The sequence below is a fragment of the Dipodomys spectabilis genome, unplaced genomic scaffold, assembly GCF_019054845.1.
Source record: "Dipodomys spectabilis isolate Male_0828 unplaced genomic scaffold, ASM1905484v1 ptg000043l, whole genome shotgun sequence".
NCBI classification, from domain to species: Eukaryota; Metazoa; Chordata; class Mammalia; order Rodentia; family Heteromyidae; genus Dipodomys; species Dipodomys spectabilis.
In genome coordinates, this window is record NW_024870720.1 from 12,505,778 (window position 1) to 12,526,732 (window position 20,955).

At 40.5% G+C, this 20,955-nt stretch overlaps 1 protein-coding gene across 1 annotated transcript in view; it reads right to left on the reverse strand.

Annotated features, from left to right (window-relative positions):
* Corin (corin, serine peptidase) overlaps nucleotides 1-20,955 on the reverse strand; it is a 172,183-nt gene that overhangs the window by 40,888 nt on the left and 110,340 nt on the right. Inside the window, exons 7-11 of the mRNA XM_042678361.1 lie at nucleotides 19,608-19,715; nucleotides 17,535-17,645; nucleotides 14,229-14,345; nucleotides 10,558-10,665; nucleotides 752-983 (exon numbers count right to left, since the gene is read on the reverse strand). Of these exons, the coding sequence (XP_042534295.1) occupies nucleotides 752-983; nucleotides 10,558-10,665; nucleotides 14,229-14,345; nucleotides 17,535-17,645; nucleotides 19,608-19,715 (676 nt within the window). The remainder of the gene's footprint in view (nucleotides 1-751; nucleotides 984-10,557; nucleotides 10,666-14,228; nucleotides 14,346-17,534; nucleotides 17,646-19,607; nucleotides 19,716-20,955) is intronic.

Here is a 20,955-nt window from a genome sequence, read left to right on the forward strand (position 1 = left end):
AGGCCTGGGTGCTATCCCTGAGCTCTTTTGCTCAAGGCTAGTGCTCTCCCACTTTAAGCCACAGCGCCACTTCTGGTTTTTGAGTGGTTAATTGGAGATAAGAGTCTCACAGGGGGCTGGGAAGGTGGCTCAGTGGTAGAGTGCTTGCCTTGCATGCATAAGGCCCTGGGTTTGATTCCTCAACACCACATAAGCAAAAAGAAAAAAGCTGGAAGTGGCGCTGTGGCTCAAGTGGTACAGTGCTAGCCTTGAGCTGAAGAGCTGAGGGACAGCGCCCAGGCCCAGAGTTCAAGCCCCACGACCGGACCAAAAAAAAAAAAAAAAGAGTCTCACGGGGACTTTTCTGCCCAGGCTGGCTTTGAACCATAATCTTCAGATCTCAGCCTTCTGAGTAGCAAGGATTATAGGTGGGAGCCACCAGCACCCAGCTAACTTATATTAAAAAAACGAAACAAAACACTTCTTGATCCACCAAAATTAAATACATGTGATCTTATTTGATCAAAACATGTGACCTGTCATCAATGTAAATACTTAGTCAATTATTTGTTTACAACTCTGACTTCTTTCCCATTTACACATGTTACTTGTTAAGTCTAGAGCTTCTACGCAATGTTTATTTTGTCCAAACTCAAGTAACTCTTTGTTCCTTTGGTTGTCCATAAGTGAAGAATGCTTGTGAGAGACCCACCAATTTTATTTTGCTTTTCATCACTGTTTCAAGTTGCTTATGTTTTTAGATGAAATTTACCTGCAAGGGGGAATGCGTTGACCTGTGTTCACATCACACTTTGGAACCAAAATGGTGCAAGCAAAAAACATGAGGTATTTGTAACAGTTGGTTTGAACAAGTGCGGGGAAGAGAGAAGATTCCCAGCTGATGGAGGTTTCCTTTTGAGTCTGATGGCCAAGGTAATTTGGATAATTTGTGTGGTTGTAGGGCAGATTCATGCAAAGTTCCAGGGTAATTGGTTCACATTGACCTGACAATAAAAACAAACAAAATACACATATAAATTGCCTTTTTTTTTGCCCCCTTCCCAATTGCCCAGATAAAAACAACTTCATACCAACTTGAAGTGTTTTACTTTTTGTCTTTAGAGTAGCTAAGACTAAAATGCAAGTACTATATATCATTGTTCTGGGATTAACAAAAACATGAGGAAGTTGATTAATGAAGTGCATAGTGAGCTAAGATTCATTTCTGTTTAGAAAAGCTAGCACAGTGCCCAGCATGCACATTTTACACAGTTCTTTTCTCATTCATTTCTTTGATTGAACTTATCTCAAAATGACTCCCTTCCATCATTGTTTTTATGCACTTCCATTTGCCTGCTTCTGATTAATTCATCACTTCTAACAAAGAATAAACCCTATTATCTTCACGGCCATTTAAAAAAAGTCAATGAATTTAATTAAATACACAGACAACTTCTGCTTATACCCTTTATTGTTGATCAATAGACTGAAATCGAAGGCTACAACTTTCTCAGGGCAGGAGGAGGCTGACATCTCTTGGAGACTTCTTGCTGATGAGGACAAAACCCAGATGTTTAAGCTTAGAAACCAGGGCTTCTTCTTCTTCAACCATAGCCTTAACTTCCCACCTGTAACTCTGCCAACAGTAAGTCTCTGCTGAGTATGAATTCTGCTCCCCAGCAATGCTGTGATTTTAAGAACTGGATGTCTTTGTGTACCCCGTTTGGCCTCTCTTTTCTTGGCATGCCTAAAATGGGACCTCCAATGGGACCATGCTCCCAGCTGCCCAGGACTGCTTCCTTTTACTCCCCTTTTCTAGTCTCCCACCAACTTGTCTCCTCTATGGCTTGGCAGACTCAGTATGGACACCTCTTTCAGGACGTTTCCTGAGCTAACCACTCTTCACATTTCTCCTCCTAGACTGAGTCTCTTCTAAGTGTCCTGGTATCTTAAGCATGTGACTGTTCTATACTTGTTATATTCTATTGTGTTTTATATTTACTTGTCTCCCCTACTCACACAAATTTGAGGATGGTTTGTTTCGTTCTTGTTTTTGTGCCAGCACGAAGGCTTGAATTCAAGGCTCAGGCATTGTCCTTTAGGTTTTTTTTTTTCAACTGAGGCTGTTGCTCTACCATGTGAGCCATAGCTCCATGTTAGGCTTTTGATGGTTCATTGGAAATAGAAGAGTCTCACAACCTTTCCTTTCTGGGCTGGCCTTGAACCTTGATCCTCATATCTCAGCCTCCTGAGCAGCTAGGATTACAAGCATGAGCCACAAGTACCCAGAAATTTTGAGGGTTTTTTTTTTTTTTGTAAAAATGACTCTAATTCTTGATCTCAGAATCTGTATACCCTACCCAACACAGTGCCAGGCTGAAGGAAAGAAAGGAGGAGGAGGAGAAGGATTCTAGGCTATGAAAAGGTAAGTAATGAAAGAGGCTCATCCTGCCATTAAGAAAATCTTGGTGAGGGAAATAAATGGCACACGCTGGTTGCTGTGGAAAAGTCTGAGCTGACTAGGGTCATGCATATCCTGGTCTGAATCCTGTGATTCCCTTGTCTCCAAAGCCACATGTTGAAATTCTGCCCCCCACCAGGGTAGCATATGGGGCAGGGCTTCTGGAGGTAAATTAGATTTCAATGGAGTACTACGTCTAGAGTACTATCCTAACTAACAAAGAGACAAGACTAGACCCTTTGCACTATCCACCAAGTGCAGATACAGTAAGAAGGCATTTTGGCTGCAAACAAGGAGGGAAATCCTCACCCAGGCACGTTGATCTTGGACCCCAGCTTCCCAGAACTATGAAACACAAAAATTTGCTGTATAAGGCACTTAGTTTATAATATGTGTGTGTGTGTGTGGACACTGGGGCTTGAACTTGGCCTGAGCATTGTCCCTTAGCATTGAACACCTGCATGGCTGTTGCTCTACCATTTGAGTCACATGCTACTTCTGTCTTTTTGGCAGTCAACTGGAGATAAGTCTTACGGATTTTCCTGACAGGCTGGCCTCAAATCATGATCCTCAGCTCTCAGTCTCCTGAGTAGCTGGGATTACAAATGTGAGCCACTGGCATTGGCAAGGCTATGGTATTTTTGTGATAGCATTCTGAACCTACTCAGACAATGGTATTGAACAAAATGTTAGAGGCACAGAGAAACAAGACAAAGAGGAGGTGATTCAAAGGACCACTGAGAGTAGAGGAACTCCTTTAAGAGTAGAAGGCTTAGAGTAGGTTTGGTGAAGTACAGTAGAGGCTGCCTGTTTCCTGGGAGTTCATAGTGCTTGTGCCATGTTCCCTGAAGTGAGACAGGTAATCAGACAAGTGTCTTGGCAAAATTAGCCTAGGCAGACTGAAGACTCCAGGCCTTATTAAGAGTAATTATTCAAATTAAACTTATTTACTCGCTAGAAAAGTGGCACGCATGCGAATAGATCATCAGTAACGGCTGGTGTGGAATATTAAAATAGCCCTAGACTACTTATTCATTGCAAGAAACCGAGGGCTTCACAGATGCCATGTTCATAAGGAATCTCACACTGGCCAGATTACAAACATTAATAACAAGGTGTGACTGTGTAATTGCACTCTCGACTTCCTAGGGAAGGCCCCGTGCTGGCAATTGGGCATAATCTTGAGCAATAAGCACACACACACACACACACACACACACACACACACATATGAAAAAAGAGGAGCTAGGGAAGGTCCAGTTTATTGTATTCTTTGATTTGTGGAGGAGTGTTGAGGGCTGGGCTGAATGTTTGTGCCCTTTCACCCCCAGAGTTCATATTTTAAATCCTAAGGAGTTACTATTAGAATTGGGTCTATGGTAAATAATTAGGTCAGGAAAGCAGAGCCTTCTTCAGTGGGATTAATGACCTTGCAAATGGAGCCTTGGGAACCCTCCCAGCCTCTTTCCATTGTGTGAAGACACAATGAGAAGTCGCCCAACCCCACCCCACAAGGCTTCCTCATCAGAGTGTGTGGGCAACCTGACCTCACACCGCCAGCCTTGAGAACGATGAGACTCAATGGCTGATACTTGCAAACCACCTGGGTGACAGTAATTTATTATTATATCCCCAGACGGAGACAAAGAAAACCATTTAAACCTTTTTTTCAGATTGCAAAAAAAGTATCCTGTAAAAATGAAATTAATACTAAAAAGAAAGAAACAGTGCATAATAAGAAGCAGAAACAGAAAGAAATAGTAAATCATCTCCCTCATTCCTTCCATTAACTCCCAAAGCTGACAGGGAGGCTTGGACCTTCCTGTCCCTTTTCCTGCCTTCTTGTGTCTTTCCGTATCTTTCCCTGCTCACATTGTTCACACAGACTTTTGTAGACTTAAACAGAGGTTTCTAGTTGCTTTTGCCAAAGAATAATCAAACTATTCTTTCTTATTCTCATCCTTGTTATTCTTATTATTCTTCTATTATTGTTATTCTATGCTTTAGTTGCTTCATTATTTATCCCTGACCGTAAGTTTGTAATGCATATATCTTCAGTATTTTAATATTCTTATAATTTTACAAAATTAGATCATTCACACTAATTTTTTTTATTGTGAAAATACTGTACAGAGGGGTTACAATTACATGGGCAAGATAATGAGTACATTTCTTATTAAGCATTGTAGCCTCCTCCTTTGTTTCCCCTTCCCATCCCTTCCCATCCTCCCCCCGCCCTCCAATACTCCCCCCGACCCCCGCACCAAAGTTGTAAAGTTTGTGTTCGACATAACGACTTGTACATCTCATTGTTGCAATGGGTCCACCTGTATCCCTAGTTAAACGATTTGTTTTTCCCCTTCCCCTCCACAAATTATACTGACATCAAATACAGTGAAAGCAGGGGTTATACCATGGGAGAGGGACATACACAGCAATAAAGAAATAATCTTATAAATGTGTTAGAAACAATTGCATGAAAGAAAAAAAACATTTGAATACATATCTTAGGGTTCATTTCCCTAAAATCAACTTATCTGACCTTTTCTGCTTGACTCAGACATATACTAGATATTGCAAATAAGGGAAACCATGGGACCTATGTTTCTTTGGGCCTGGCTTACTTCACTTAATATAATTTTTTCCAAGTCTTTCCATTTCCTAACAAATGGGGCAATGTCATTCTTTCTGATGGAGGCATAGAATTCCATTGTGTATATATACCACATTTTCTTGATCCATCATCTACTGAGAAGCATCTGGGTTGGTTCCATATCTTAACTATGGTAAATAATGCTGCGATAAACATAGTTGTGCTGGTAGCTTTAGTGTGGTCTTGTTTGGATTCACACTAATTTTTTGGCCCCCTCTTTTTATTTCCTACCACCCCATCAATATTTAACTTGTTATTAGTGTATTTCCTCTTGGAAAATAAGACATAATGCACAAACAATTCTTCTATCTTTTGAAACGTGGAGAATGTGTCACTTTGGATTTATGATAAAAATTTAAGTTCAAAGGGATGTGAAGGGTAAACAAAGGAGGAGGCTGCAATGCTTGATAAAAAATGTACGCATTATCCTGCCCATGTAATTGTAACCCCTCTGTACAATATGTTCACAAAAAAATAAAATTAAATTAAAAAAAATTAAGTTCAAAGTATTTCAGAGCCAAGGGAGATAAAAAGCATTAAGTAATGCGCATATATTATTTTGAAGATCTTTATTGAGGATGGTAAAATTGGTTGGATATTATGTTTTATTCCTTCATAAGATGGTTTTCAGAGTTTGCTGAGCAAGTTAAGCTCTCAAGATACCTATCAAGCCTCAAATCTATGATATATGACATCAATATACTTTTGTTTGTTAAGCATGCGACTCACTCATGAGCCTGATTCACAAGGCCACTAGAGGGCGATCGTACCACAAATGGGAGGGTGCTCACAGACCTGAGCTTTCTGCACAAATTTCTGCAGTAACTGCTCAACTGTCTTGAGTGTGGATGAGGTTAAATAAACGTCCATTTTAAAAAAAGAAGCCTGGTGAGATGTCAATATTTCACCTTTTATGTTCTGAATGAACTTTTAAACTTCACCCTAAAGTTGGGAGTATAAACTCAAAGATGTTACATCCCTGTCATGAAGCAATATTCAGAAGTCACTTATGTCATGGTCATTTTCATGACAAGAGGTCACTTTTCAGCATCCAGTTCCATCTATAATATTCAAAGATGCTTCTTTGCCTCAAATGTTAACACTCCTTTTGCCATTATTTATAATAATCCCGTGAAATATTATCATGTGAACATCTTCATAAGTTTATGATTGTAAGCAACGCCCAGAACAAGACACTGATACTTGACCGAGACCCAGAAACTTCTCCATGTACCTATTCTACCTCAATCTTCTTCTTTCTCCCCCAAAGTAACAATACATATCACAGTTGTCACTTTTCTTGCTCTTCTTTAATGTCTTATGACAAAAGTAGAAACTACTACCTGATTACTGTAGTTCAGGCTTGCCTATTTGAAAAAAAAAACAACTTGTTTTATCTTTTAACTCTTAAAATCTCTAGATTGCTCTCTCAATCCCATAGGTATTTTTTTTTAATGATTTTACTAGTAAAAACCTCAAGGATTCAACCCCTAGAGGGTAGCAGAGTTTGGATTTTGCTGGTTGCACACCCCTGATAGTTACACATGCCTTCACATAATCTATTTCCTGAACTCTGGCAGCTAAATATGGAGAGGTGACTCTGCTTCCTGCGTTTGGCTGGTGATAGGTGGCTATAATGTTTGTTTGTTTGTTTTGTTAGAAGTCACATTGTGTCTAATTTCCTTCTTTTTGTGATATCAGTAGTTGCAGGTACTTCATCCTTGGACCCATTTTGTGTCACTCACTACTAATATCCAAATTAAATTCAGTCATTTTCTTCTCACTTATTCATTGGGAATGCTTTCATAGAGATCTTTTCTCCCATCTATTATTTGCTCCCAAGGACTAAAGGTTAGATTCAACCAAGGTTTGACCTTAGATATTTTTTTGCCATATCCTCTGTACATTTTGTTCCTTTCAGCTTTCAAAGAGAGACCAGAAAACTATAGATTCATTGAAAGTTATTCAGAGCAAAAACTAGTAATATCTTTCTCTGCTTCACTGTTGAATAAGAGCCTTAGAGTATAGAAGAAATAAAATGTGTGAGTAGGCACATAGAAGCAATGATAGAAGAATGCTATGGGAGACATAGAGGGTATCCTGGGGGCCTGACATTCATACCATGACTCACATGGCCACGATAAACATGGAGACAGATGGAGAGAGACATGCCCAAGAATGGCTCTTTCCGCTGGATTTCCCAGATGCCTGGATCGCACACTAAGGGAGAGTTATTTGAGATGAATTGCATCCTTGCTCCAAACCCCTAATGCAAAGATATGTCTGCATCTTACTTCCCAATAGGACACAAAGGTGCATATGATGCTGAGCTATGACTGGACAGGGTAACACAAACTGCTAAAAGCTATTTCTTGCAAGGACCCTGATCTTTAAGGCCTATAGGTACATTGTTTCATCAGATATGGTCTCTGGATTTCTGTTCACTTTTAATAGTAAGCATGTCTGATAATCTAAAATGTACCTAAGAACATACAACCTTTTTCACGTCCATTTTCAGAAGAGTCGCCTATTCCTGCAGCCTCTAGAAGTCAGCGCCAGAGCAGTCATAGTAAACTTTTTGTTACATACTGGTGTCACCTCAGGAGTTTAACTAAGAACTGGATCCCACCTGGTGTATGTTTGGGGCTCACTGGAAGGCTGCATGATATTTCATGAGATGGTGAGAATCAGCCTCTGTCTCTCTGCACGTGATGCTCCATGTGGCACTAGTACTCTGCCTACAAGAATATATGGCCGCACATAGAGCCTCTCACGCTTGGACCAGAACCATAAAGTTCAATTCTTTATAACTTACTTTGTCTCTGGTATTGTACGGCTAGCAACAGAGAAAAGGAACTATCCTAAATATGAGAACTACAGAGCGCTGAATACCTCACTGGCAGGCAACAGTTAATTAATGGCCATGCAACACAAACTCCTGTTACTTGGAGGCTCAGAAATAGCCTCCTCCTTCAAACTCCTTAACTCACTTTTTTTTTTCTCTCTCTCTCTTGTTTATTGTGAGAATACCGTACAGAGGAGTTACAATTACATGGGCAAGATAATGAGTACATTTCTTATCAAGCCTTGTTGCCTCCTCTTTTTTTCCCCTTCCCCTCTCTTCCCATACTCCCCCCACCAAAGTTGTGAAGTTTGTTTTTCGACATAATGACTTGTACATCTCATTGTTGCAATGGATCCACCTGTATCCCTAGTTAAATGATTTGTTTTGCTCTTCCCCTCCACAAATTATACCAACATCAAACACAGTGAAAGCAGGGGTTATACCGTGGGGGAGGGACATACAAAGCAACAACAAAATCATCTTATAAATATATTAGAAACAATTGCATGAAAGAAAAAAATTTGAATACTTGTCTTGGGGTTCATTCCCCTAACATCAACTTGTCTGACCTTTTCTGTTTGACTCAGACATACACTAGTTATTGCAAATAAGGGAAACCATGGGACCTATGTTTCTTTGGGCCTGGCTTACTTCACTTAATATAATTTTTTCCAAGTCTTTCCATTTCCTAACAAATGGGGCAATGACATTCTTTCTGATGGAGGCATAGAATTCCATTGTGTATATATACCCCATTTTCTTGATCTATTCATCTACTGAGGGGCATCTGGATTGGTCCCATATCTTAGCTATGGTAAATAGTGCTGCAATAAACATAGTTGTGCTGGTAGCTTTAGTATGGTCTTGTTTGTGATCATTTGGGTAAATGCCCAAAAGTGGGATTGCTGGGTCATAGGGGATCTCTATGTGGAGTCTTTTGAGGAACCTCCATACTGCTTTCCAAAGTGGTTGAACAAGTTTATACTCCCACCAACAATGCAGTAGGGTTCCCTTCTGTCCACATCCCCTCCAGCATCTGTTGTTATTAGAGTTCTTGATTATAGCCATTCTAACCGGGGTGAGGTGATATCTCAATGTTGTTTTGATTTGCATTTCTTTTATGACTATAGAATGGAAGAAAGATAGCCTCTTCAGTAAATGGTGCTGGCAAAACTGGTTAACTACTTGTAGAAAACTAAAGCTAGATCCTTATCTATCACCCTGCACCAGAATCAACTCCAAATGGATCAAAGACCTCGGAGTCAAAGCAGACACTCTGAAAACATTACAAGATGGAATAGGAGAAACCCTAGGTCTCCTTGCCACAGGCCAAAATTTTCTTAATAGAGACCCAGAAACACAACAAATCAAAGAAAGGTTGGACAAATGGGATTGCAGAGCTTCTGCATGGCAAAGGGCATAGCTAGCAAGATCAATAGAAAGCCCACAGATTGGGAGAAGATCTTCACTAGCCATACAACAGACAAGGGCCTCATATCTAAAATATACCTGGAACTCAAAAAGTTAAATCCCCCAACAACAAATCTTCAAAGAAACAACTGCCCAATAAATAAGTGGGCTAAAGCCTTAAAGAAAAACTTCTCTGAAGAGGAAAGAAGGATGGCCAATAGACACATGAAGAACTGTTCAACCTCTCTAGCCATAAAAGAAATGCAAATCAACTCACTTTTATGGTAACCTCTAGACTCCCTAATGGCTACCAGGCTGAGAAAACTGCAGCCAATCCAAGGCCTTGAGTCGTTTTCCCTGTCAGCCTTGCAGCCTTCAGCGGCCTTGGCTGAGAGGATGTCTGTGAAGACGTAATTGCCTCTGGACAAATGAGCCTCTGGACAAATGAGACCTGACTGGCCAGCTTCTAGAGTTCTAACCCTGAGCTGACGATGAGCCAAGCAATTAATAACCAAAAGTGGAAGAGGGAAGTACAAATGAGCCCACATGTAAGACATTGTTTCTGGACATCCATCATTGGGGATTTTCTGATTCAGTGTCAATTTCCCATGAGTCTGTTCAGTATTCTTCCCTTCTGTCCTCTCTCTCTCCCCTCAGATGATCCCTTCTGAAAAACTTAGTGGGAGCCATCTGCTTCTACCATTCGGAGCCATTACATTGTCACCAAAACAAATGAACACAGTGGCTCTGAAACCATTCTAGGCCACCAAAGTTTGGGAAAGGTGAAAATAAATCCATGAAAAGAACAGCCTGCCAAAGTTTTATGTGGCTACCTCCTATTTGCTTCTTGGATAAACTTTCCGTTTTGGAAGCTGTGCATGAAAAGGGAAGAAAGATAGCATCTGCCTGCGGATGGAGCCAAGAAAATAATCTATGGGAGCCGCTGTGGATTGGAAAGTGATGGTAATGACATGGAGCAATGTGGATTTATGGTCCATTCACTACGACACATTTGTTTCTGATCTAAGCTAATTAAGACCATTTTGCTTCTCTTCTGCTACCACATGCAACCTTTCAGAAAGAAAAACGCAAGTAGATATCCTTCGTTTTTGGAGAGATGCCAGACTTGAGAGGTTCCATGTCAAGGTGGAGGAAAAGGGCTGCGTGTCGCCATGTCACATGATCGCGTTTGTCAGGTGTTGTACTTACTACAGTTGCTCAGATTGCTGTCTGGGCCGCACAGGGAGCTGTCGCCACAGGAATCCAGACAGGGACTGTAGAGGCATCTTTGGTCTCCTTCTTGGCATGGAGGCGGACCTATGGTGGGGGAAAGGCACAGTGGCTTTGATCACCCATACATTCCTTACCCATGATTTGAAGGATGGTCAGTGTTTAGTGGAACTGAGGAATGTCCCAACCTGTATTTTCTTCCACCTTTTCCCAAACTCATGAACCCATGTGGAATAGGTGCTTTCTGGGTTCATTTTCTTGGCAACTAAATTCAATCCAACTATTCGAAAAGTACTCAGGAGGAATGAAAGAAATTGACCAACTACACACACATACAACAAAAACAAAAACAATCCTAGAACCAGGTGGGTGTTTCTTTGAATGGGGAAAAATAGTACTCTCATTTTACTTGTGTACCTATACTTGGAAGGACAGAAGGTAATATAAAGATATTGAAATTCTAAATGCCAAAAGAATATGTTTAGAAGATTCCGTTGCTCTCAATTTTCCCTGCTGAAGAAATCCACTTCTCTAGTAATGAATAGAGCATCAACACCAACACAACACTGACATTTTATCATAATGTGCATCTTTTGCAGCTGTTATCCATATTTTTAGTGTATCTTTGAAAAATGTCACCAGGCTGGCTGTGATGATCTGAGAACCAGGTCTCTCATTTCCAAGTGAATGGCAACAATCTTTGCCCTAATGGGATGTAGAGAAGGAGCTGCTTTTCCCATTGATTTCCTGGTCATTTGTAGATTAAGTGGATAAAGTGAAAAACAACTGTCCATTCTCTTTCATCTCTCCCTTATTATCGTGGCCAATTATTTTCAGATATGGAATTTAGGAAATCTCAATACAAACAGTAATGTGAGTTTATCTGCAACACTCTCATCTAGAACTCTATGACAGTGCGTATTATCCTGTGATCCTTCTCATTTCCAATGTGAGCGTTGTCAATCACATTTCACCTTGAAGAAAAGAAATGTCACTAGTTTTTGTTTAAAATCAGGAGGATCAAACATTTTTCTCCAGGAGATCCTGAATTGTTAGCATAAATGTAAGCTCTTTTGTGACTTTTAAGGCGTCAGACATTCTTGAATTAGTAATCAATTCAAATTAATATAGTGCCTGTTGTGTGATGTCTATGTAGAAGCCAAAAGGCTCTGATACTCTCTGGGTAGTAGCTTCTACTTTGGACAAAATCTGACAATGACAATGATTGTGACTGTCCTCTTGAAGACTAGTTGAAGACAGGGATAGTTGGAAGGGAGAGCCTTCACAAAGAAGTCTTCTAGCCAGCTGGGAAATGCTGTAATGAGAAGGACAAAAAACATAATACACAAATAAGCAGTGACATATGCCTATAATCCTACTTACTTTGAGGCTCAGATCAAGAGAATAATGGTTTGAGGCAACCGGAGAAAAGTTAACTATATTCTTTATCAATAGGAAATTTTTTTTTAAAGCTTGGCACAGTAATGTACTCCTGTGGGAAGCATAAATAGGAGGATCATGGTCCAGGCTGGCCTGAGTGAAAAGCAAGACTCTATTTCAAAACCAGCCAGAGTGGACAAAAATGAGAGAAGGGACTAGAGGAGTGGTTCAAGTGGTTGAGCACCTATCTGGTTCAAACCCAGTTCATTCAAAAGAAAGAAAAAAAGGCCCAACCAATCAATCAAAGAGAAGGGTAAGGGAGACCAGATAGGTAAACAGAGGCAGAGCCTGAAAGGTTTAGAAGCCTAACCCTTCAGTGAGATCCAACTCTAATCACAGTGGCCTTCTCCAGGTTGCCTAAACATGCCTGTTCCTTCCTCCCCAAACCTTTTAGCCACGCAGTACTTGTAGGCCTGATACGTTTTTCTTCTTTGTTAACTTTACTTATTCTTTGCCTCCATGTTCCAATATCTCGTCTCCAAAAGCTTTATCTGGGTTCTTTTGCAGAGACATGCAAACCTTCCATAGCATCCCAAATTCCCTTTTGTAATCTATGTCACTTTCCAGTTAGATTCTGACTTACAAGTCTTCATTCCTGGCAGGCCTGTCTCCTCTAAAAGAGTTCCATCTCCTTCCTCTGTCTTGTTTTCACTGAATTCCCAATAAATAACTCCAGAGTAAACACTATAATCCATATTTTAAGTTGAATTCATAACAACCAATAATGTAAAGTTACTCTCTTTTCACTTCTCTACCCATTTATAACGACTTCTTTTACATTCCACACATATCAGGAAGTGATCTAGACATCCTGCCATTTCATAGTAAAGATCCCCCAGTTACTTGGAGTTTATATAGAATTACATGGAAAATAGAACAATTTGATCTAAAGGGAATTGCTTGGATAATGTGCTCTCAATTACTCAAACCTAGCAAAGACTTTCCTTTAGAATTTCAGAAGTGATTTAAAAAAAAAAACAAAGCTCTCCTTACATATTATTTTCTGAGATTAAGTAAACATTGTGATTTATTACAAGTTTATGTTTTAGAGGCTTTAGGTCTTGGATGCTTTTTTATTAAAGCTATCTTAATAATCAATATTCTTTATGAGAAAACATTTATCTACAGGTGATCAGTCTCTTTAACTTGTTCTATAGCCCAGTAAATACTTGAACATTATCTACCATGTAATAGCAGATGACATTTAATGGCATTCTGACCAGGTGTTATCCCTGAAAAGTTGTGTTTAGTGACAGAAACTGGGCTGAAGAGGTTGAAGTATCTCACCTAAAATCACCCAGATGGTAAGTAGTAAAGTCAGGGCCTGAAGCTAGGTGCTGGGCATCACGCTTATATTCTTAACCAGGAGACTATGCTGAGAAGGGACACGGAGGGCAGTGTCAGGGCATTTTAGGGTTAATACATGACTATCATACTCCTTATAACGCATATTTAAGCTTATTGCTTGGTAATGGGAGATATTAAACCATCTCTCTGAACGTGGTTATTTTAGGAAGCCATCACGTTCAATTTCAGAAGCCAATTTCCTCTAATTGGAATTGAATCTCATTTAATTGGGTACTACACACTACACTTTTTCTTGATCATGACTTTGCCCATGAATCAGCTCACTGAAGTCAACCACGTTGCTTCACCTCCACCCATTGCCTGGGCATGATTTTTCAGCACATATTGATGAGCTTTCTGTTTACCAAAAGAAAAAGTACCTGACTCAGTCTTTCTACAGAAGTATGCTATTTGAGTCTCCATAGTGTCTAATAGGCTTCAGTGACTTCATTAGTAACCACTTGCATCCTTTGTAAGGGATGGGGGCAGGGGAAGAAGGGTAAATGAATGGAGCGGGGAAGAAGGAGAAGGCATTCCAGAATGCATCGTCTGTACCTCGGGATTGAGAAAATGAGGGAAGAGGCCAAAATAGGAGTGAACATGCTATAAGGATGGCACAGATCAAGATGCACTATATAAACTGCTTTGTTGAATGACAACTCCTTGGTACAACTGCTGGAAAGTAATACAAAATACCCAAAAAGAAAGAAGCAGTTTCTGGGCTAAGTGGTGCACTGTGTTGGGAAATCTGGAATCATTTTCATGGAAACCTGCCTTAACTTTCAGCCTACTAGCTTCCAGGTGGTCTCTGCACTGGGAAGTCCACCGGGAAAGGGACGATGCAAGAGTCGGGACACACTCACTGTCGCTGCAGCCCTCCTCATCGCTCCCGTCCTTGCAGTCTTCATCTCCATCGCACTGGAAAGCGCTGGGGATACACTGTCCGTTCCTGCATTCCACCAGGCCCTGGCTGTGACAGGCTAGGAGAAGCCAGAATAATAGTTACCTGAGTTATTAATCCGTCTTCCAGTCTACGGAATAAAGAAGCGATTCCCACTACGCAGGCATGAAGCATCATGCACACATGAACACTTGCATCATTGCTTTTAAAAAAAATTCCAGGGGTGGGGCTGGGAAGGTGGCTCAGTGGTAGAGCGCTTGCCTTGCATGCATGAGGCCCTGGGTTTGATTCCTCAGCACCACATAAGAAAAAAGAAAAAAGCCAGAAGTGGCGCTGTGGCTTAAGTGGTAGAGCGCTAGCCTTAAGCTGAAGAGCTGAGGGACACGCCCAGGCCCAGAGTTCAGGCCCCATGACCGGACCCCCCCCCCCCAAAAAAAAAATTTCCAGGGGTTCCTGAATAGAACATTTCCTCCTAGAACTTTCCCTTTTTTCCAAGAGGACTTACTAAGATTTCTCTTAACAACAATGTGATTGTGTTGGTAGCAATGATATGACCGGCTAGTCAAAGCACATTGTATACAGGATCTGAAACTCTCATACAACTCAAACATTTCTATATCTACTTAGCCAACATCTAATCTAATGTTGGCTCAGTAAGCACTTTACTCCCAAACTGACTTGTGACATAGTATATTTGAAGGAGATAGTCTGGTACCTACTAACCATCTGACTTCTGTAATGGTTTGAAATTTCTCCCTGCTTAGCCTCTTTTTATACATCAGAAACCCAATATCCCAGATTTCCCCATGGCTCATGCCTGTAATCTTAACTACTCAGGAGGCTGAAGTCTGAGAATTGAGGCTCAAAGACAGCCTGGGAAGGAAAGTCCATGAGACTCTTATCTCAATTAAGCACCAAAAAAGTCAGAAGTGAAGCGTGGCTCAAGTAGTACAGTACTAGCTTTGAGGGGGAAAAAGGTCCAGGAACAGTACCCAGGCCCTAAATTCAAACTTCAGGACCGGCATGCACGTGCACATGCCACACACACACACACACACACACACACACACACACACACACACACTTATATCTCATTTCACTGAACTGCCACCCAACATTAAGACTTTAGTACTTGAATGGAGACTCAGCGCCAGACCTGTTTTCCGTCACATCATAGCTTTCACCTCCTTGCTTGCTTCAGGACATCATATAGCTCACTCCATTCTATTTGTTCCTCAGACAAGGACTAAGGTAACTATCTGTTTCAAATTCAACTTGAGACAAGGGAGAGCAGGTACTGTGTTGGTGAAGTGTTCTATCTAACTTTGCTTTTGTGAAAGCTTCAACTGATAACCACATGTTTAAGTTTGCCTCAAATGACAAGCTCACTTAGTTGGCTAACATAGTTGGCTGATCACTTACAGCAGCTGTGGGTTCTACAACCACAGATTCAACCAAGCCCTGATCAAAAAAATGTTCGGGGCACACAAAATGGGAAGGGTGAGCAAATACAATCATTACATTCATTGTGTGGTATATAAAATTTGAACTATGTAACTTGAGGGTAGGAATGGGAGGGGGAGCATGGGGGAAATGATGGAAGAGGTGGCACTGAACAAAGTGCATTGTGTTTATAACCTGACACGTAGAATTGCAAGCTCTTTGTACAATCACTTAATAATGTTTTTAAAATGTCAGGGAAAACAATATGCCTCTACTAAAGAAATAGTTACTCTTTTAAATTATTTCCTACTAGGGGTAGGAACCTTTTTATGCTAAGGGCCAGTAAGAGATATTTAATGTCACTGTGTGCCATAAGAAATTATTTATACAGGCAGACAAGTCAGAGGAAGCTGACTTTATGTGTCTGTCCAATCAGATAGCGTATGAGTTAACGGGTTTTATAAAGCCCACACACCAGATGTTCATACACAATAATTCACTCTAGCGATTATTTTCAATACTGTTTGATAGTGTAAGTAATCTAGAGATTAGTTTAAAATATATGATATGATGTGTATAGGATAGAATATGTATATGCAAATATACACAGGATGTATATATACAAATTGTATTTTATGCCATTTATACATATGGGCTATGTCTATGTATATAACCATCAAGCATCTTTAAGTATCCTCTGATTTGGATACCCACCCAGAATCTTAGAATACCCAGCAAATTTCAGGGTAAAACATTATATCTACTCTTTCTACTAGATTAAAGAAGTCTACTAGATTAAAAAAAGTTAAATGAAATGCTAATTTAAATTTGCATGAAATATGTCAAAGTAACAATTTCAGATCAATCATAGTCTCCTTAATAGATAACTGGAAATATTTAATAATTTTTACTCTTTCTAATTAAGAATAATATATTTTCTTTCTTTTTCTTTCTTTCTTTCTTTCTTTCTTTTTTTCAGTCGTTGGGCTTGAACTCTGGGCCTGGGCGCTGTCCCCGCGCTCTTCAGCTCAAGGCGAGCGCTCTACCGCTTGAGCCACAGCGCCAATTGCAGTTTTCTAGTGGTTTATTGGAGATAAGAGTCTCGCGGACCTTCCTGCCCAGGCTGGCTTTGAACCATGATCCTCAGATCTCAGCCTTCTGAGTAGCTAGGATTATAGGCGTGAGCCACCGACACCCGGGAATAATATATTTTCTAGGAGGTAAAAAAGTGGTTAATGGTCACACTTGCTACTGGTTTGGTACAAGCAGCAACAAAATTTTTCTCCACTCAGAAACACAATGAGCTAAACAGTAATGATTATCACATACTTTCTGTGTCACAGTAAGAACATTACAGACTCTCTTCTCTCTGGAAATTCTCCCCATACTCTCCCACAAATGTCCCCTGAGGACATGTTTGGAGGTTCCTACAAGGAGTTTAGCTGTTCAGATGTAGTTTGCAGGGGGAAAATAAAGAAAAGAAAAGATACTCTGTTCTCTGGCAAGAGCATTACTTTTGACAAAGTCACAGACATATAAAGACACGAACAATGAGTGAAAAAGCAGACATGTACTTGGCCGGATGAGTCAAATTAAACTTGGAGTTGGGGGAAAAGACCAATGACGTCATAGACAGTATATACTGATTGTCATTACACCACTGGATCATTGCCCTCCTGACTAGAACCTAAGTATGATCATCTTTCTGTTTGAATGTTGTTTAGATAGTAAACCTTGAGAACAGTTCTCAAACTCAAGTACAGACTAGACAACAAGAAGTAATGGGGGTAGGGGGAAGCAAAACAAGAATGCTCAGGACACTCACAGCAATTGACCTCATCAGATTTGTCCAGGCAGTCATGGTCCCCATCACACACCCAATCCACCGTGATGCAGCGCCCATCCCCACAGCGGTGTTCTTTCGTGGGATGACAATCTGGAGAAAAGGAAAATGTAGGAAGATGAGTCTACATAGCACAAAAACCACTTGGAATTGTCAGGCTCCCAGTTCTAGTCAAGAAGAATCAATGCCCATTGTCCCAGTACTCTAGTATCATTCCTGATGGGTCTGACACAAGTAACATGCCACTTATCAACAAGCTTGAACCCATACCATCGTGGGAGATGTTAGCTCGGATGATTAACCATTCAGCCTCGCTTTCCAGGGTCTCAACTTCGCTCTCATTATGCTGCTTTGCCTTTTCTTGGGCAAAAACAAATGTAGATTTCTGCACTGACTCAAGTAAGTAGGACAGTGGTTTGCATTTCACCATGAAGGTAGCTGACAATCAGTTTGTGTCAAGTCATGTTTCCAAGAATTGTGACTTAGCTCTTGGAGCCTGGGAAAGCAAGCACCTCCTTCTATCCTCTATCCTGATGCTAAGCCTAGGTTTTCTGTTGGACTGTGCTTATAGATAACTGCTATTTAAAATCACGACTGGGCAGGCAATATGAAGTAGTATCCGTTTCTTGATTCCTTTTGGCCTGGCTTTCAACTCTGTCGCAGTCACTACATTCTCGCAGGGAAAGCAGAGAGAGGAAGAACTAAGCATTGAGTTTCCTCATACAAAATGGCAGAATCCATAGGCTGACATGAGAAACACAAAAGATCTGTGTAGATTCACCAATAAATGAATCAATGAGGAATCATGACTCTTCATGAACAGAGCCACTGTCCTAGACTCTGCAGAGGCCAGAGAGCTTAAAGGGTATTTTGGAGCAATAATGGTGTCCCCACCTGATGAAGACAGTAGCTATCTTGAGAACACAGACTTGGTTGTACTCTCAAAGGCTTGACGTTGAGTGACAAGGCGGTTCTTTTCACACACTAACCTACTTTGGCTCTTTCTACTAACCTATGAAGCTGCAAAGCTACACTCGTGGCAGGAGGTTTCTGGATTTCCTAAGTTATCTCACTGCAATAAGGAGGGTGTGCTGGGTGATCTCAAAAGCCTCCTAAAATGATGGAGTAGACGACTTATAGAATTTTACAATTCTCTCTCATATCTTGTCCAAGTTTAGTCCATCCCAGAAGAGAATCAGATCTGTCTAGTCTAAGATGCTTTGTATATCCATGTACTTTTCCATATTTCTGAAATAATTGAAACTACCAACTATCTCAAGATGAGACTATTTGTGACCCTCACCACCCCAAGACTTCCCTCGGAAGCCTCTAAGGTCAGATTCAGTCTAACATCATTTTCCCAGTGTCCATCCTCATCCCAGTTTGTCTATTTGTTCCTTTGGCAACATTCCTATTATCAGTCAGTAATATAGCTCCAAAAATGACCAACCTAGTCATAAACCCAAAAGATCAATAGGAAAGAGTAATCTTTGCTAGTTTAAGTTCAAAAGATGGTCTTTGTAGTTGAGCATGGTTCTTTAAAAGATAGGCTCATCCTTTGAAAGATAAGAAGTCAGCATTTATTTGTACATCTTCATGTACGTCTTCATGGCCTTAGGTCTAGCTAATGTACAATCAGTCCCTGTAGTGCTTGGGAATCAAATACAGGAGGGATCTTTGGTTTTTAACACTTCATAATGAATGTATCTTTTGGCAAAGTTTTGCTCAAGGTTTCAGAATTCCCCCAATCCACTGGCTCTAGAAAGAGGGGAAACAGAACTCAGACCCAGAGAAAGAACATTCAGCACAAGTTTTACCCATCATTCCACTCCTCTTCCTTTTAACATTGTGCTAATAGGACTGGTTATGTGGGTGGTGCTTCAACACATAACTTCTGATGGACACAATGCTTCAACCAACTTCTTCCTTCTGAAGAATAAGAGACCCTCACCTGTTGTAAGTTTACCTGTAGATCCTATTTACCAAGAGTGAGCTACAGGCTCTAAACTTCTGTGATGTTTAACGAATCTCCAGGAGAACAGTGCTGGGACTCACCACAGTCCTCCTCGTCGCTCAGGTCTCCACAGTCATCATATCCGTCACACAAAAGGCTGGTGTGAAGGCACTTGCCTGTGTGGCAGTGGAACAGGTCTTCACTGCAGTCTGCAAATAAGAGATGCTCCCAGTGAGGCACCAAAGCAGTGCTGAACTACACTGGTATTTTATTTCACAAGAGGCTATGATGGTCACCCAGTCCACCCCTATTGGTTTACAGGCCAGGTGACCATGTCACCGAAAAAATCCAAGGACTTGCTCAAGGTCACTTAACAAGTCACTGCAGAACCAAAGCTAAGACACCTTGCTCCCAAGCCTCACACTTCTATGGCTTTTCTAGAAGTTTTTGGGTTTTTTTTAACTTTCATTGTCAAGGTGATGTCCAGAGGGGTTACAGTTACATAAGTAAGGTAATGAGTACATTTCTTGTCAAACTTGTTACCCCTTCCCTCATTTTTTCCCTACTTTCCCTCCCCCACCCCTCAACCCTAAGTTGTGCAGATCATTTCCAACATATTGTCTTGTGACTATCGCTGTCGCATTGTTTTCCCCCTTGTCCTCTGTCTCATCATTCTGTTGTTCCCTTTCCCTTCCCTGACTCAAATAAACAGAATAAAATACAGTAACACCGGGGGAGAAACCATAGGGGGGAAGAACATACAAAAGAAACAAGAAATCACATAGTACAATAAAAACAACAACAAAGAAAAACCACTTGAGTCTATGTCTTGGAGTAAGCCAGACCCAAAGAAACAGGTCCCATAGTCTCCCTTTTTTGCAATAATTAGTATACATCTAGGATAATCTTAGCAGATGAGCAGAATAGCTCAATAGCTATGTACATATGACCATCTAAGATGACACTAAGTGAAATGAACTTCTGGAAGTTTTTATTTGCCTTTTGCTTTGGGTTGTCTGAAAATTCTGGATAGTCAAAGATGGGAAGAGATCATCTCGGTGCACCACAGCTCCTAGTGAAGTTCATGTGACTTTAATGGAAGGTAATTCTTCCCTAAACATGCTTTCTTTGGGTGTAAGTTTAAGTTGGTGCCACAGTAAGCATGAAGCTAATAGAGAAATAAGCCATCTGGATTATAAAGCTATCATTCCTTTTTCACTATTTAAGATACTTGAGTATTCCATATAATAATACTCAAATAAGCTAGTACTGGCCTAAGGTTATGGTGGCAAGAATAAATGCTACATAATGCTGAGAAACTTATTTAATGTTGAAATCAGGTATATATGTGGAAACAGTATTTGTATTTTCATGAGTACATAAAGTCTTGTCTTTAGATAAACTCAAACTCTTATCCTGGTTCTGATACCTGCTAACTATGGGACTTCT